Source organism: Engraulis encrasicolus, chromosome 22 (assembly GCF_034702125.1).
Source record: "Engraulis encrasicolus isolate BLACKSEA-1 chromosome 22, IST_EnEncr_1.0, whole genome shotgun sequence".
Classification (NCBI taxonomy): Eukaryota; Metazoa; Chordata; class Actinopteri; order Clupeiformes; family Engraulidae; genus Engraulis; species Engraulis encrasicolus.
In genome coordinates, this window is record NC_085878.1 from 5,653,255 (window position 1) to 5,670,023 (window position 16,769).

The following is a 16,769-nucleotide window of genomic DNA, read 5'->3' on the forward strand; positions in this document are numbered from 1 at the left end:
TACTGCAGTAACTACAGAGTGTCCACTAGTTGGCGAGCGTAGGTCAGTCCTTCATGTGGGAAAAATGTATGGAATGGAAAGGGGAACCTATATGCTAAAATTGCTACTGCGATTTCCAGTCACAAATATTATCAACAAAACATTCCTGGTAAGCACTATAACTGTTGTCTAAAGTGTTTATGAAACGAAAACAAACGGTCATTCCCATTAAAGCCTTGTTTTTTCTGATAGCATCGATGAGACTTTGAACCCAATCATCCTGGAGGAACTTGTGAAAATGGCAACTCAAAGTGTGAATTCTGTGAAATTTGGTGTGACTAATGAGCTGGGCTGTGACATCATAGAGGGGAGTCCCTGGTTTGCTAGTATGGCGATCTGAGAAAACAACACACATTTGATGGACCCACATCTTATAAAGGAACCAAAATTCTGATACAAACATCAGCGTGTCGAGAAACCACACATCCAACCTCATGAGAAAAAAAAAACAGCAGCACAAATCTATTTCAGAGGCACTGATACATCTGCAGAAAGTGACATGTCTGACAGGCAAAGTGACGATTGTTGACATAGCCTGACAGTTCGTTTTGTTTATGGTTACGGTTGCTAAGGGCGCTTTGCCATGACCGACAGATGACATGGCGTGTGTATTTGTTGACAAATGGGGGGTATTTTGATTCAATTGCGCGATATAGTGTGATTGAAATGCATGTAGGCTACATGCAAAAATATCATCAACTAGAGAAAAAACTGAGGTATTAGGCTGTTGGAAAAACGCCCTATATAGCCTGAGTCCTCAGCATATTTTTAGCGTTTATCATTATTATTATTTTTTTGTGCTCAAAGTCACAGGTGTCGCGTGTCCCTCAGCCGGACTCTGAGGACGAGGTGTGTCCAAAAGTCAGCCACACGTGCACCACAATACTAAAAACAAACAATCAACGCTTCAAAGTAGGCCTACGCTATGTGCATCTCTGTTTATTCGCTAAGCAGTAGCAGGACTTTTTCTAGGATTTTTTGGCATGAGGGAGCATCATGGCAGGTTACAGGGGGTGAAGGGGGGTGTTCCCCCACATGAATGAGAAATTTATAAGGGGCGCTCAAATATATATATATATAAATATAAAAGTATGAGGGTGCACCCACGGAGGTATGAGGGTGGAGCGCCCCTATTTCCCCGTTCAGAAAAAGCCCTGAGTAGCCCAATCTGTGAGTTGGCTGTCCTCGACTGAGAGCACCACGCTGATGCCAATTTATTGACCAGTTGAATGGCAATTAATAAAAAAGTGCATATTCCGAGAGCATTCGCATCGGTTTGGCATGTAATGTGCATTACCCTTTCCTGAAAACAACATACAAAGCAGATGGACAAGGTAAAACGAGTAGCCTAAAGCAAAGCAGTGCACTCACCTGTCTTCGTGCCCGAGCAGTTACAGGGGCAGTTTCAGTCTGCCCGCCGGCGATGTATATTGTTGGAACTGCTTGAGGCAATAGCATTCTCTTCAGTCCAACCATGCCCGCGACCTCCACATTTGTGGTGAAGCACAAGGGGTGGAAATGTGCCGAGCACAACAGTGACCAAGAGCTTGCTTCAAAACCACGCATTGGATCCACAGAGCCCTAGCTTGATTTAGCCTTCTCCTTGTCGGCCACAGTTCCATCATTCTTCACAGAAGGGAACTTGTGCAAAGATATTCCTTCTGTCAAGTAGCCATTTTTGCAGCTGGCACCGTTCGACCCTCCAGCAACACACTGCTTGACACTGCGCTTTGTTTTGGTACTAGCCGCCATTGATCTGAACAAGGTGGAATGAGGTGAACTCACCCCTTCTATGTCACGCATATCATTTGCATAAAATTTGCATGTCACCAAAAAAACACTTTTTGGGAACGTTTTAACATAACTTTTAGGACAAAATATCACCCAGACAATATCCCATTTTATTCACAAGGCTTAGAACTTTCAGAATCTGTCCTGGAAATGGTCAAATTCCTTTACTTTGTTTTCGTTTCATAAACACTTTAACAATAGGCTGTATTGACAAATCGTTCAGGTGTAGTTTTACAGCAGGTTAGAAGATTTCAACCTGTACTCGCTAGCATCCCGCTAATGTTTATGGGTTTGGCCCCATAAAAATTGAGCTTTGTGACCCAGTATATAATAATCTAATGGTGCAAAATAATCGAAACGCTACTCAAATGGGGTCTTATTATTTCTAGCTTCGAACTTAATATTAATATTTCATGACAAAAAATTATTTTAAAAAATCACAAAAATTACAATGGCAGAAAACTCCATTGACACCCATTCATTTTGCACTTAGGTAGGATTAGGGTTAGCCAGTTGTGTCTAGTAGCTAGTTCCGTGAGTGAACACCGCCTGCCTAGGCCTAATCTATAACGTTCGTGGTGCCGTACGATAATGCCCCGTTTTTCGTGGTTGGGCCACACTTATTCTATCAATGCTCACCCCATCCTCTTTGCAAATTTCAAAATTATGATCAGTGTGGCAGAAACAGTCATTTAAAAATATGCTTAATTAACCAGTCTTAAGGGTACACTGTGTAAGATTTTTAGTTTATTTCCAGAATTCATCCTACTCACTAATGTTACCTTTTTCATGAAGTTACCACCACCATCAAATTCTAAGGGCCTATAGGCCTAGGCCTATATTATGACTGTAAAAAAAAATACACACGTGAAAAGGGGGATCTTCTCCATGGTCAGCCATTTTTAATTTCCAGAAATAGCCATTTTTAGCTGCAAAAATGACAGTAGGCCTACTTGGGTCATATTAGTTAACTAGATAATATTAGTTTAGGCCTATTAGCCTACTTAGTTAACTTGAAAAGATCAAATGTGGCAACAGGAAGCCCGGTTTCAATGAGCAACATAGTTGCAGTAGCCTAACTTTTTTGACCATTTCCTGCACATTGTAGGCCTACCTTTAATCAGAATTGCATTGCTGCATGCAGAATAAGTCATAAACAGTAGGCCTAAAAGACATCAAGCCTCTCAAACGTTCTTGCTTTAATTTAATAATGAATTCCATAATGAAAAGAAAGTCATGAAACTTCAGTCCTCAGGATGGAGTTAAATCAAAGGTAGCGTAGGCGTTATTCAGAATTTAGAATGACATCAGCACTGTAAATATGACCTTTCATCTTTATTATTTTACAAGTTTACCTCGTTAACAGGACAAGTTAGGACAAAGCTTCACATTTTTCATTAGGCCTAGGTCTACTCACATTTTTATTATAGGCCTATTCATTAGCCTACTTGGGGGGGGGGGGGTAGTTAAAAACAGTCTGGTAATAAAGTTGGTTATGTCTGGTAATAAAGTTGGTTATGTCAAATCCACCATTCCCCACAAGAATAATAACACGTCATTCTGTGTGTTTTGGAGCCTGTGATATGCAATATACAGTACATGTAAGAGCAATGTATGCTGTTTGAAGTAAGCTGGGTCCAATTCTGAGGAGTTCTACATCTTCATGCTTTGAAACTGACTGGTAGCTCTATTGATTTTTTCTTTCCGAGTCTCTTGGCCATGGCTGCCACCACAGCAGCTCCTTTGCCACTGGCATCTTCTGTTGTTGCGTACCTCACGATGCAGTTTGGTGGTGCCAACATCTTTACCATTTCTCCAAGTCTGTCTCTGTAACTTGGAAACATAAGGGGACAGGGTTATTTGAAATGACATTGAAATATTACAAAATTACAGGAACAGCATAATAGTTCTTAGAGATGAAGTCTTCTATTTGGCAATGCTACTCATATCACTTTGAGTTTGCTTGCTCTTATTGTTTATTTATTTCTCCTTTATTCTCTCTTATTGTTTATTTATTTCTCCCTTACGTATTTGACTAGGGTAGTCACATTGAGGCAATTGCCTCTATTCCAAGTGAGTCCTAGCCAAGAAAGCAGCAAAGACGCAAACGCACTACATAGGACACACATAGGACACACATACAGGGACATAAAGACAAAACAGACATCTCACAAAAGACAGCATATCCACAAAAAGAAAGGCATAAAAGATTAGGACATATAAAAACATTGTGCAGCCATGTGCTATTAATTATTCTGCCTGTGTTTCTCCTCCTAATTATTTAAATCCTGCGATATTTGGAGCGTATGACGATATTCTTTAAAATATATATATTTCAAGTTGTATTCATCAGTTGCAATTGGTGGACTAAATACGTTTTTTTTAAAAAAGGAAAAAAAATCTACATAAACAACTTAAAACACTGGTCACCCTGCATGGTGTAAAAGAGCTTACTGCCCCTCCGTAGCAGAAATGGGCACTGCACTGTTATGCCAGGGACTCGGGTTCGATTCCTGACCCAAGGTCAATTCCCGATCCTCCCCCGTCTCTCTCTCCCACTTGCTTCCTGTCCCACTCTTCATTGTCCTGTCTAAATAAAGTTGAAAACCTCCAAAAAATAAAAAAAGAGCTTACTATGGGTGGTTCCTGTAAACAGAGCCATCCACCCCAACAGTGATCTGGCTCAGTCCACGGTTGTTGTGAATGCGCTTGACTATGGTGGCCAAGGCTGCACCACACAGGTGTGCTGAGCGGCTAGAGATGGTTTCACAGACCCGCCGCACAATCTCGCAATCCTCTGGCTTTGAAGAGAGTCCCAGACCAGTAAGAATCTGCTGCGCACGTTGAAGACCAGTGTTCTCCCTTACAATCAACAACAGAAAGACAAAAAATAAAAGCTTCAGACAAGCAGACAATGGAGCTTACAGTGCACTATACACTCGCCTCCAAAAGAGTTGTCGCCTACCCATCTGTTTGGAATAACAGCTAATAACCTGACTTTCAATTAATCACTTGGCTTCAGAAGTCACTCATATGAAAGCTACAACCCTCTCGAATGAAAATGAATGTACAAAAATAATTTTCATGCACCAAAGAAAGATTGATCCTTTAATGAACACAGACAGGGCAGATTTTGACAAGACAAAAGTTTTGTCGCCTATCGAACATAATGTGAAAATGAGCAGATAAGTCACTTCAAAACACTTCAAATACGCAGATCGGGTGTCATACTTAATCACTGATTCACTCACACCTCTCCAGAAAATCAACTTTGGCCTTAGGTGTATGTTTAGGGTCATTGTAATCATGGAAAGCAACATAATGAAAATCAATGGAGTTCAATGAGAGATGGTGACATCTTTGCTATTCGTAGAGCAATACATTTTTAACTTAATGATGTAATCAATGATAAAAGCCCTCACACACCAGCAGCATGCATGCAGCTCCACATAAGAGCTGTATCCCTCCCATGTTTGACTTTAGGCACCATGTATTTTTTCCAAATTCTTCACCTTTAACACCAAAGAAGTCTCTCCCACTGTCCTGTCTCAAAAAAGCCAGCCAAGAGTATGTCAGGCCTAATTCTGACAAAAATGAAGGCTAATGGGACTCATACTCTGAAGTCAAGATCCCAAGATCAGCCATTTTAGAACTGATAGCATCAAAACTATATGGTGTTGGAGATGAAGAATATGAAAAAAGAGAAATGGTGCATAAAGTGAAACATGGTACAGATACAGCTCTTATGAGGAGCTGCATGCATGCTGCAGGTGTTTGAGGGCTTTTATCATTGATTAAATCATGAAGTTAAACATGTATTACTCTATGAATAGCGAATATGTCACCATCTCTCATTGAACTCCACTGATTTTCATTGTGTTGCTTTCCATGATTACAATGACCCTAAACATACACCTAAGGCCAAAGTTTAAGTTTAAGGCCAGAGTGATTCAGTGATTAAGTATGACACCCAATCTACGTTTTTGAAGTGTTTTGAAGTGACTTATCTGCTCATTTTCACATTATGTTCGATAGGCGACAAAACTTTTGTCTTGTGAAAATCTGCCCTGTCTGTGTTCAATAAAGGGTCAATCTTTCGTTGGTGCATGAAATTTATTTTTGTACATACATTTTCATTCGGTAGGGTTGTAGCTTTCATATGAGTGACTTTTGAAGCCAAGTGATTAATTGAAAGTCAGGTTATTAGCTGTTATTCCAAACAGATGGATAGGCGACAACTCTTTTGGAGACGAGTGTATTATACATGAGATATCCTAAAACTTTTTTTTGTATTTCATGGGCCTATACTTGATGTACTTGGAAAACTAAAGGCAGAGAGTGTCATAGGAGGACATAAGACACTCACCTTTCAATGTCAGAAATGTAACTGGTCTGAAATCTGTCCCTTTCTGACAAAGCTTTTGACACTTCGCCCCCAAAGAGTAGTTTCTTCTCAGCCATGTCTACCAGAAGCAATCGAGTCAGCTCACCCAGATACATGCCACTGATCATCTTTTCAAATCTACACACACACACACACACAATTTAAAATTATGAAAATGTTGGTGTTCATTCTCAAAGCTTCTAGCAGTTCACAGGCTAGTCCTTTTTCATGAATGATTTACAGTATGTATTCTGTAGTAAGTATTCTTTATGGCTTCAATGTTTAATTTTTATGTACATAAAACCATAAAACCTTTCGGAGGCGTATTCAAGCTACCATTCATCACCACTTTATTTCATCATAAATTATCACCAAAAATCTTCAATATGGTTATCAATGCAAACCAGTGCAACAAAGTGAGGTGAAGTCTGGTGTCTAAATGGACCTGACTTCCCCATAGTCTCCCAAAGGGTAGGGCTGTGCAATAAATCAAATTTATATCGTGATTAGGGGGACCAGATTTTTGAAGTCTGAAACCAGGACACTTTGTGCGTGACTAAAGGACAAGTTTTGGGTCTGGGACACACAACTCCAAACCAGGACTGTGACTGTCTCGGTTAAACTGGGACGTCTGGTCACCCTAATCGTGATATCAATATTGCTGTCAAACAATGGCAAATTTCATAATATCGAGTTGAAACAATATTTTTTTCATTTGTCTATACTGCCAAAAGGTAGGTTATGCTAAGCACAATACATTCTCCTCCACTTGAGCCATTGCGAGCACAGAGCAGACTTGCTACCCAGCACTCATGGAGAACACCACTGTGTGTTTCTCCATGGCCCTCCACTCACTCTGTTGAAGGGGGGGGGTTGTGAATTGTTAAGCACAATTCTTTGTCTTTTAAAGAAATATTGTCTACAAATATTGTGATATCAATACTGACTGAAATAATCAAGACATTTAAAAGGGAATGGCTTACACGTACGTACATGAAGCAACCTTTACTGTTGGACGAGCCATCAAGATCCTTATCGAACTTCGTCTGTATGTCTTGCAGACACCCATTGTCCCCAAAGCTGGCCCATTCAGTGTTGATGCACATCTCTCCTTCGTCCCCTTGAATGTGTTCCACGTTACTCATCTCCTCCATGTAGCAGGCATTGGTGCCAGTGCCTACCATGATGACAAGTCCAAGATTTTTTATTATTATTATTGCTTAAAAAAAATACAGCATTGCCTATCTGGCTATAGCTTATAGTGTGACAAAAATGTGATGACCTATCTGCTGAATTCCCAGAGGGCAGGATAAACCCATGAATCTAAAATAAATTCAGACCACTCTTGTCTCTGACTTAGCTAACATTGATTTACAGGTATATGGATATTTTTCAAAACATATTGGTTTTGGCCTCTCTTTTACACGTAAATTGAGTTTTAGAATGTTAGGAAGTTAGAGATCCTTGCCTAACTCGCTACGTGTGGAAAAACATGTCAGTAGGCATGTACGAAAGCTAATGTTGGCATGGAGTGTCGGGAGAACAGTTTATAGGTCACCCGGCGAGCTCAAGCGACATCTCTCCCGGAGACGACCAACTCCACTCAAGCTATCTCAATCGTTCAGGGTCCGTGGGGAAAATCCCACACAAAGTACATAATATCCCAGATACTCCATACACTCCACATGCGGCATGAGACCGTTCACAAGCACCTGGCCAGTCTTTACTCCTCAGCAGGCCTGCTTACAATGCTAGCCACTCCCGGCTCCACACGCGGTGCCAGCTTTTCTGAAGGAAAGTCTTCCCCAGGTGCCATTCCACTCAGACCCCTGACCCCAACCCTTACAGGTTCAGAGGTTAGGCATTGCCCCTGTGTGTTGTGGACATGTGAGTGTGCTGTCTAACTAATTGCACTAACTTTCCCTTTCTTAACATCCCTCCACCCATAAAACTAAATATATATGAAAAAGATGCTCCTCGCTTATAGGCTTAGCGCATGTGAACTTGAGTAGCTCAGTCAAACATTCAGAAATTTGAAACTGGCAGGTAGACTGTCAGCGAATGGAGGGAGAGGGAGCAAGCAAGTTCAGTGTTCGAATGACAGTGTTCAGTAACGAATGACACAAGTTTTAAGCACATGGAGGTCTTGTGTAGCACGTACTGTAGGTTTGTGGCGCTCAGCAAAACACAATGAATTTGTTTAATTATTCTCTTCGGTATTTAATTTAATGACCCGGACATTACAAACTTTGCACTGCAAATCACCGTGCCACTGTCACACCCTCCAATTTACAGATCATTTGGCGGAGTGGTGCGGGAGGGAGTTGTGCATGGAACAGACAGAACAGAAAAAAGTTTCTTATTAGATTAGATATTAGAAAAATTGTGCCAAATGTGACCGCATACGCGAAGTGTGTAGTAGGTGTGTGGTTTGTGTCTATTGCGCCTCATTGCTAAAAATGGAATGTTTCATTCGCTACCAGGTGATTGCAATGTCAACTGCCAGCCGTGGACTTCAACAATTACATATAGAATGTTGGGTGCACTGTTGATTCCATGGCGACACACGGCAGAAATGCCGCAAGTGAACATTTTGTTAAACTAATATCTTCAGTATTGTATGTCCAAACAGCGTGAAACGTTACACTGCAACACGCCATACCATTGTGTATGTACCTGTATGGACAGGCCAAGGCCAGGCCAAAGCTGTCTACACATTGGCTTGATGAAAAGAGACACTATTAAAAGAGACACAGGCATTTGTTACCTTGAAAACAGTGTTCAATGTACCATAGGCCTGTGTCTCTTTAAATAGTACCTGTTGAAGTTCTCGCACAATCCGGTGTATACATTCTGACAATTACATTATCTAAACAAAATGAATAATTTTCCAACAGAATTTTGATAAGCCCTGTGAATAATAATATAATTACATCTCCTGGTAGGAAGTTAAGGAACATGTGCTTACCGATGATCATGCCAATCACACATGACTGGTCCTGGTCCTGGTAAGCACAACTCATCATAGTTCCCACTGTATCGTTCAGTACGGCAACCGGTTCTATTGCGTAGTTCTGACACAAGTTGACTTCTTCGCTCTTTTCTTTCTTCATAATGGCATTCTTCAGCTGCTGTACCACATCCAAACCTAACTTCCCTGACCATCCTTTCAAAATGGCCTACACACACACACACACACACACACACACACACACACACACACACACACACACACACACACACACACACACACACACACACACACACACACATTGAAAGAAGAGAGTCACAACACCAAAAGCAGGAGTGAACATGGGTATTTCATGAATTACAAAATACAGTTAGAACCACATAAAGATGAGGGTGCAGAAATGAGTACGCAATAGGACAGTACTATGTACGTACAACCATTCAGTGCAAGAAGCTACTTTGTTGCTTCTGCCCCCAGACTCCGCACTTCACTGTGATGCACTGGCCAGTCTGTTGTACGTCATATGTTTTATGTGAAGGCCCAGGCCAGTGTAATACTATACAAGGTCATCGTAGTCATATCTCCCATTAATGGGACAATGACTAAGATTACATGCTGTTTTTAATTCCGAATTAAATTGTTCTGCCGAGTTTACTTTGTTCTTTCATCTAATTCTGAAAGAGTTTGCATGACGTTTTCAAAGTGGAATAGAGCTAAATTCAAAATTAAATTGAGTTAATTCTGAATTAAAATGTATCATGTAAACGTGAGGGGTTTTTGGGCTCAGACATCAAGTGGTGCAACCACTGCTCCTGCCCACACCTTAAAAAGGTACAGTGCCATCTTTAAAGGGACACTGTGCAGGAAATGGTCAAAAAGGGTACTGCAACTTTGCTGCTCATTGAAACTGGGCCGCCGATTGCCAAATTTGATCTTTACATGAAAGTTTTCGAAGTAATAAACAAATATTTTCTAGTATGGTCCAAGTAGAGTCTTTTTTGCAGCTAGAAATGGTTATTTTTGGAAATTCAAAATGGCGAAGCATGGAGAAGATCCCCCTTTTCATGTATGAAAAGTGCAATTTTCCCAGTCATAATGAATACTTAGAATTTGATGGTGGTGGTAATTCATGAAAAAGGTAACATTAGTGAATGGGCAGCATACATTCTGAAAAACAACTAAAAATCTCACAGTGTCCCTTTAACCCTAAATATATTTTTTCTTTTTACAAAACCCCTAAAAGTGATGTCCTCGGTCCTGTTACCAAAATACGTGGGTATGTAAAGACGAATTTTGAAAGAAAGATGAATCATCACCTCTGATTTCATCCTGCAATGTACTTTATTTAATATAAAATGACTGTTGTTTACTTTAAATAACTTGTACATTTCTCCAAAATGAACATATTTGAGTAAACTAAAAAAAACAGGAACTTGGTAACAGGAATGAGTTGAATAAATAGGAATTTCAATAGGAATGCGTTTTTAGCAATTATTTGTCAAAAATATGAAATGTAGCACTGTGGAGGTTAAGACATCAATGCAAGGTGAATTGGCACTTTGCTGTTATGTAACCCAAAAAAGGCTTTTTTAAAAGTTTAAATCAACAAAAAAGTCAAAGGGACATAATTTAAGTAACAGGGCTGACCACTCTTGGCTTTTTTTGCAAAAAATATTGACCAGATCATCAGAGAACATTAGGTTTGATTTCCCCATGTCCTTCAGAATGACAGAAAGGATGTAACTTGAATCTGTGACTGGAGAAAATCCCAAAAAGTTCAGAGCGGCAATGTGCTAAGGTAACAGGGCTTAGTGAAAGCTAGAGGACATGATTAAAATGCTTATTTAAAATCAATTATTGTCCATTTTCATGTTTAAATATATATAAAGTATATGTGCGATACAAATTACACAAAAAGTGTTAAAAAAAGGATTTTATTCACTATATTTAATCAATACGTCTGTGCTTTCACACTGGGAACGAATGCATGTTTTGCAGTATTCAGGGTAGCTCTTCAAAATGTTTTTTTCCTTCACTATTCATCCCCAACCTGTTAATTCATTAGGACATGCAATTTAAAGCTATTTTATAGCTATTTTGCATAATCTTTAAAGGCATAATTTCTCTGGGTCATAAAAAGCACCAATTACTGGATGTACTGCAATGAGTATGCTTCTTAGATAACCACACAACCACTTAGATAACCCATAGACTACAATTGGGCACCTAAGTCAAGCCCTTCTACTTTTTTGAATTTTGAATGGGAGTCAAGCTAAATCCTGATTCCGTTTGGCATGTGCTCTGGATTTCACTATATGATAACAGTGATTTTTAAAGCTTTGTATTGCCGTCGTAAGACCCCTCATTTTCGACAAGCAAGAGAGGTTATTTTAGCTTTTGTGCAAAACTGGGTAAGAAACTACAACGTGCGCCTCAGGTAGGCTATTTGACGTGAACGGATTGAAGGTGCACAGCCATCCCTACTGCTGCACCGCGGCTGAAGTGGCTACAACGTCAGACATGCGACTTGTGTTGTGTAGTCCAAATATTTACATATTTTTGCATGCACACAACTCACAAAACGCTTGACAAGTGGAGTCGACAATGACACCATTGGCTATCATTAATTCTCAGGTGCAGCATGTGTGATCTAGGGGGGGATGTGGGGTGGATATATAGGTTTGATCAGTCCATTACAGCCCAGTCAAAATTGTTCAAGTTCCCTGCCCCATGGGCTGCACAGTGGCATTAGCCGTTGTTGCACAACCCTATCATGTCCATCTACTAAAATGCCATTGACCCTTATATACAGTGAAACAGCGTATGTGTAGGCATATTTGAACTACCATATGATGTGAGTTTTTCGTGAAATTAGCATGAAGTAGTAGGTCTGTGCATGCACTATTTCAGGCCATTTTATTTTAGTATATATTGAGATTTTGAGTTTGGCCCACTGTGGATTTGAGTTTGACACCCCTGCTGCATAGGAACATGTAGGTTTCTAGGTGAGCATTGGCTTAACACATTTCACATCAATGGACACAAACACATTTCACATCTATGGACACAAACACATTTCATTTAAACATTTCAAATGGTTCAAGTATTATTAAAAGCAGGCAGCAACAGACCTTATTTATAGTTGACGGCTCACAGGGGAAAGAGCAGGAGAACCCAAGAGGAAGAACCTTTTCTTTGGGTTTTAATTTATTAAGGGACTCTGCCATAAAATCTGCTATATGATTAAAAACCTACATTGGAAAAAAACACATGGTCAACATTAGTCAACACAGACATATGCATAGTCAGTATATACATGATATTCCTTCACATACCCACACCCAAAAATGTAGTCGGAGGAAAATGTTTGCACACCCTTAGAAATTCCTGTCAAAAGTGGCCATAAAACATGGTCTGATCTTTCTGTAAATCCCAGGATGGAACAAACAGTGTATAACTAATAATTCCACCCAGACATTTCAATTTTATCATATTATTATTTACCATAAGTAAACATTCTCAAAAGAGGGAGGCATATGTAAATACACAAGTGGCAAAAGGAAAGAATAGCAAGTGCTCGATAGTTTTTCTAACATATATACTACCAATTACCAGCTCTCCCGGTAGAACATGGAGCTAATGGAGCTTGGCGACCATGCCTCTATGTCAAATTTTGCTTGCCCAGCACATGCAACGATCTGTCATTTCAAAATGCTTTCTCATCCCCAGACTTTTATTCGGAATTATATGACAGTACAATGTAAACTCGACGGAAAATAACTTTAATTCCGAACTATTTAATTCTGAATTTATCATTCAGAAATAAAACCATCATGAAAATGTAGCAAGTGCCTTGTCTATATTTCTCTGAACACCTCTACATCTCTAAAAGCTTACAAAACCATTTCGAAAACTCTTGATGTTCACAAATGCATGGTTAGAGAAAGCATTTTGCGATGTTGCTTCTTTCCAAATGGGTAATCTCCCTGCAAAAAATACTCCAAATAATCTTTAGTTCTAGTTCTAATCACTAGAACATGTCGCAATATCCATTGACATATCTACAATACTGACAAAAATTATACATCAATGGGGTTCATCATTCTGCCAAAAAGAATGGGGTTTCTGTCAAATAAATATTGCTATACGTGTGAGGTTTGTAAAAAAAAAAAAAAAAAGCATTTATATGCTTCACAGAATTACTGCTAAATACTCTGTTGACCTAGGAAGTTGAATTGTTTAGGAGAACACAATGTCATGTCTGAAGGACAATTGGAGAATCACACCTTCACCAAAACCCCATCTCCACTGTTAAGTATGGTGGCTGGAAGATCATTAGCCTATATGCAAACGTATCTCTGTCATTTCGTGAAGTATTCACAAAAAAAATAACTTAAATTTTCGTGGTGCATTCACGTTATTGCCCGTTTTTCGTGGTTGGGCAACGAAACGCTGCCTATTCATTTGAATTGCCCGACTGCTGCCTAGCGACCCACTAGTTTGACGCCCTTTCGGTACCGTCACATGGTAATCAAACATTTCAAACAAGCAATTTAGGGTTAGGGTTAGGGTTGGGTTTAGGTTTAGGTTTAGGTTTGGGGTTAAGGTTAGGTTTAGGTTTAGGTTTAAGGTTAGGGTTAGGTTTAGGGTCGTATGACATAAGGCGTAAGTACCGAAAGGGCGTTGAATTAGTGAGTCCCGAGTGTATCAGCAGTGTTCTGTCAGCACCCCCTCCCCACCCCTGCAGACGCTTGGATAACCATAGCAACAAGATGAGCTGAAAATACCGACCACGAGTCGCTAGGCACCAGTCGGGCAATTCAAATGAATAGGCAGCATTTCGTTGCCCAACCACGAAAAACGGGCAATAACGTGAATGCACCACGAAAATTAAAGTTATTTTTTTCGTGAAAACTTCACGAAATGACAGAGATAGGGCTCCTATATGGGATACCTTGGTGCCCCAGTTTCTTTATACAGAAAAACACGAGGCAGTCTGACACATACTGTGGTTGAAGTGCACAAGAGGATGAGTGCTTAAACAGGACGACAACCCATGTTTTAGGAAATGGACTTGAGAATGGCTTCATACCAATAAAATACACTTGGAATACCAGTCAAAGCCCTGACAAAAAAACAATTGACATGATATGGTATGACCTCAAGAAAGTTATTCACCCCAGACATCAGAAACCTTGCTGAGGAGTTTTGTAAAGAAGAGGGAGAAAAGATTCCTGATTGTTTTGCCCATCTGATCTGCAACTTCAGGAAACGTCTGGTTAATAAGGCAGCTATTGGAGGTTCAAACACCTACTGAAAGCACACACACACACACACACACACACACACACACACACACACACACACACACACACACACACACACACACACACACACACACACACACACACACACACACACCTCCTCTTTTGGTTCTCCTGTCCATATATCTTCTGGAATAGGTCCTCGCTTCTTGTACAGCACGCTCTGCACGTTGTCCTCTAAGCGCACATGCAGCACACGGACATTAGTTCCACCCAGATCCAGAGCAAGGAAGTCTCCAGTCTCTGAAAGAACAGGACATTGGTCCAGTATAGACCATGAGTCCAGTTTAGACCACTGCCATCCAAGTATAAATCTGTCAATTATTCCTCAGTTTATGCTGCATTATCTTAATATAGAGATGCACCAGATCCAAGATTCCGTTCAGGATCCGGCAGAATAATAGGGTTTTTCACAGGATCCGGGTCTGGCAGGATCTTAAGCAGTGGATCCGGTATACGGCAGGATCCTAAAAATCAGGATCTGGTGCATCTCTAGTATGCAGTACAATCCAAGAGATATAACTAGTTCTACCAGTTTAGGTGATTTTAGAGATTAACTCTGAACTTCTACCAGGAGAGTAAGAAGGTGGTGCAAGTTGCACGCAAGGTCAACTAGATGGTAAGTAGTGTCAGCAAATAACACAAATTGTTGCCGTTTTAGTTTTTACAATACAACATGAGGCACCTGTGCCAGTTGGGATATTCCTGATGTGTGTCGGTAGCATCTTGACTTCGGCAACGTCATGTGTGTCCTTGCTCAGTCCTTTCTGGAAGCTCTCTTCAAGCAGTCTGGACATCTCTTTCAGCTTCTCTGGTGCAAGATGGAAAGGCTCCAAGACTTCGTCCACCTGAAAAACACAATATGCTCTCACTGTTGTCGACTCTATAATGGACATTTACAATCACCCTCTGCACCCAGTCTTTGACAACCAGAGAAGCTTGTTCAGCTATGGATTCCGTGCTCCGTGCCATCCCATGCAAGACAGGCAGGTTACGAAGTGTCCTGTGTCCCCAGGGCCATCCAGTTGTTCAACACCACAGGACACACAGTTAGCTGGTAGCTGTAGCCTTACGCCAGAAGCAGATGTCATCAGGTGGTGTCCAACCTTCTCTGGGTGTTTCAGCCCTGAACCACAACACCCGCTCCAGCTGGTGGGCCCGCGGTGAGTGGCCAGCTCACTTCACATCTGCTCCTAGCGTACAGCTTTCCTCCTCTCTCTTACACCAATAATACAAATGTTCCATACATTTGATAAGCATTAAAAAAAAAACCACTTGACAGTTGAGGCAGATGATTACTGATGAGTTGTTTGTGAGGCAGTTGAGCTGTTTGGTGTTCGTTGGCTGCTGGCTTTAACCCCTTCCTAGCAGCTGTGCTCGGGTGTGTTGGTAGCTGGGGCGGCAACAGTGCTGAGTGAAAGGTGCCGAATGCGCAAGGCGATTGGAAGATAGGCTTGCTGTTCCCTGCATCTGCTGTTTGGGGGTTAGGTGTTCTTCCCCCAGTTTCTGTCCTTCCTCCGCAGCCAGAGCCAAAACCTCCCTTTCTCTGCCTCCTTTGCCAGTTCCTTTGTGGAATCCCACATCCTTTAGGAGGCGTACAGTCGACAACCCCATGAAGCCTCTGCATCCAACCTCCATTGGCACTCCTCCAGGCACTCAGCAGCCAGCTCAGAGTACTTGGCCTTTTTTCACTCAAAGGCAGCCTCGATCCCTTCCTCCATTGGCACGGTGAGCTCAATGAGGGACACCGCTCTTGCCTTTGTGGACCACGCCACTATGTCTGGCCGGAGAGATCTAGTGGTCCTGTCCAAGTCGACTGTCATGCTCCAATCCTGGCTGGGACTGAAGGCCCTTGATGTTTCTCTTTACCTGATGCTTCTGATCCCTCCTTCCGCGACAAAGACGGCGGAGTCCCCTGTCGGCGATAGAATTCTGCTATCCTGTTTGCACTCCTCCAATACTTCGGCTGGCTTTCTCAAGACCTGGTCGTGGCGCCATCTGTAGCGGCCTTGTGATAGCGTGATTTTGCAGCCTGACAAGATATGCTGGAGGCTTACATTGGGAGCATTGCAGAGTACGCAACATTCCTCATTTCCAAACCACTAGTGGAGGTTCCGAGGACAGGGAAGCGTGTCATAGGTTGAGCGTATAAGAAAGCTGAGCTCTTGCCTATGGGATCTTCCATACGTCTGACCAATGATGTTCCTGTTTGAGATTCCCTCCCAGATTGTCCAGCTTCCCTGCCGTCCCTGAGACACAG

The 16,769-nt window shown here is 41.3% G+C and overlaps 2 protein-coding genes across 2 annotated transcripts; both read right to left on the reverse strand.

The window, feature by feature from the left end:
* Positions 1 to 3,297: 3,297 nt before the first annotated feature.
* On the reverse strand, positions 3,298 to 9,327 carry LOC134439272 (hexokinase-2-like). The gene is made up of 5 exons (XM_063189174.1): positions 9,183 to 9,327; positions 7,208 to 7,391; positions 6,197 to 6,352; positions 4,465 to 4,692; positions 3,298 to 3,663 (listed from the first exon to the last, which is right to left on the reverse strand). Exons 1-5 carry the CDS (start codon positions 9,325 to 9,327, stop codon positions 3,492 to 3,494), a joined length of 885 nt encoding a protein of 294 aa, XP_063045244.1. The 3' UTR covers positions 3,298 to 3,491.
* A 2,859-nt stretch (positions 9,328 to 12,186) lies between these two features.
* On the reverse strand, positions 12,187 to 15,446 carry LOC134439273 (hexokinase-2-like). The gene is made up of 3 exons (XM_063189175.1): positions 15,195 to 15,446; positions 14,607 to 14,752; positions 12,187 to 12,201 (listed from the first exon to the last, which is right to left on the reverse strand). The coding sequence occupies exons 1-3, from the start codon at positions 15,403 to 15,405 to the stop codon at positions 12,187 to 12,189; spliced, it is 372 nt and encodes a 123-aa protein (XP_063045245.1). The 5' UTR covers positions 15,406 to 15,446.
* Between the last annotated feature and the right edge of the window lie 1,323 nt (positions 15,447 to 16,769).

What these genes read in the sequence shown, in the direction of transcription:
- LOC134439272 (XM_063189174.1), bottom strand. Translation starts at nt 9,327, where the DNA reads ATGAAGAAAGAAAAGAGCGAAGAAGTCAACTTGTGTCAGAACTACGCA. An exon ending in TGTGATTGGCATGATCATCG is followed by an intron (nt 7,392 to 9,182) that starts GTAAGCACATGT and finishes TCATCATGGTAG; the next exon opens with GCACTGGCACCAATGCCTGC. An exon ending in TACATTTCTGACATTGAAAG is followed by an intron (nt 4,693 to 6,196) that starts GTGAGTGTCTTA and finishes GTTGATTGTAAG; the next exon opens with GGAGAACACTGGTCTTCAAC.
- LOC134439273 (XM_063189175.1), bottom strand. Translation starts at nt 15,405, where the DNA reads ATGTCCATTATAGAGTCGACAACAGTGAGAGCATATTGTGTTTTTCAG. An exon ending in GAATATCCCAACTGGCACAG is followed by an intron (nt 14,753 to 15,194) that starts GTGCCTCATGTT and finishes CTGTTCTTTCAG; the next exon opens with AGACTGGAGACTTCCTTGCT.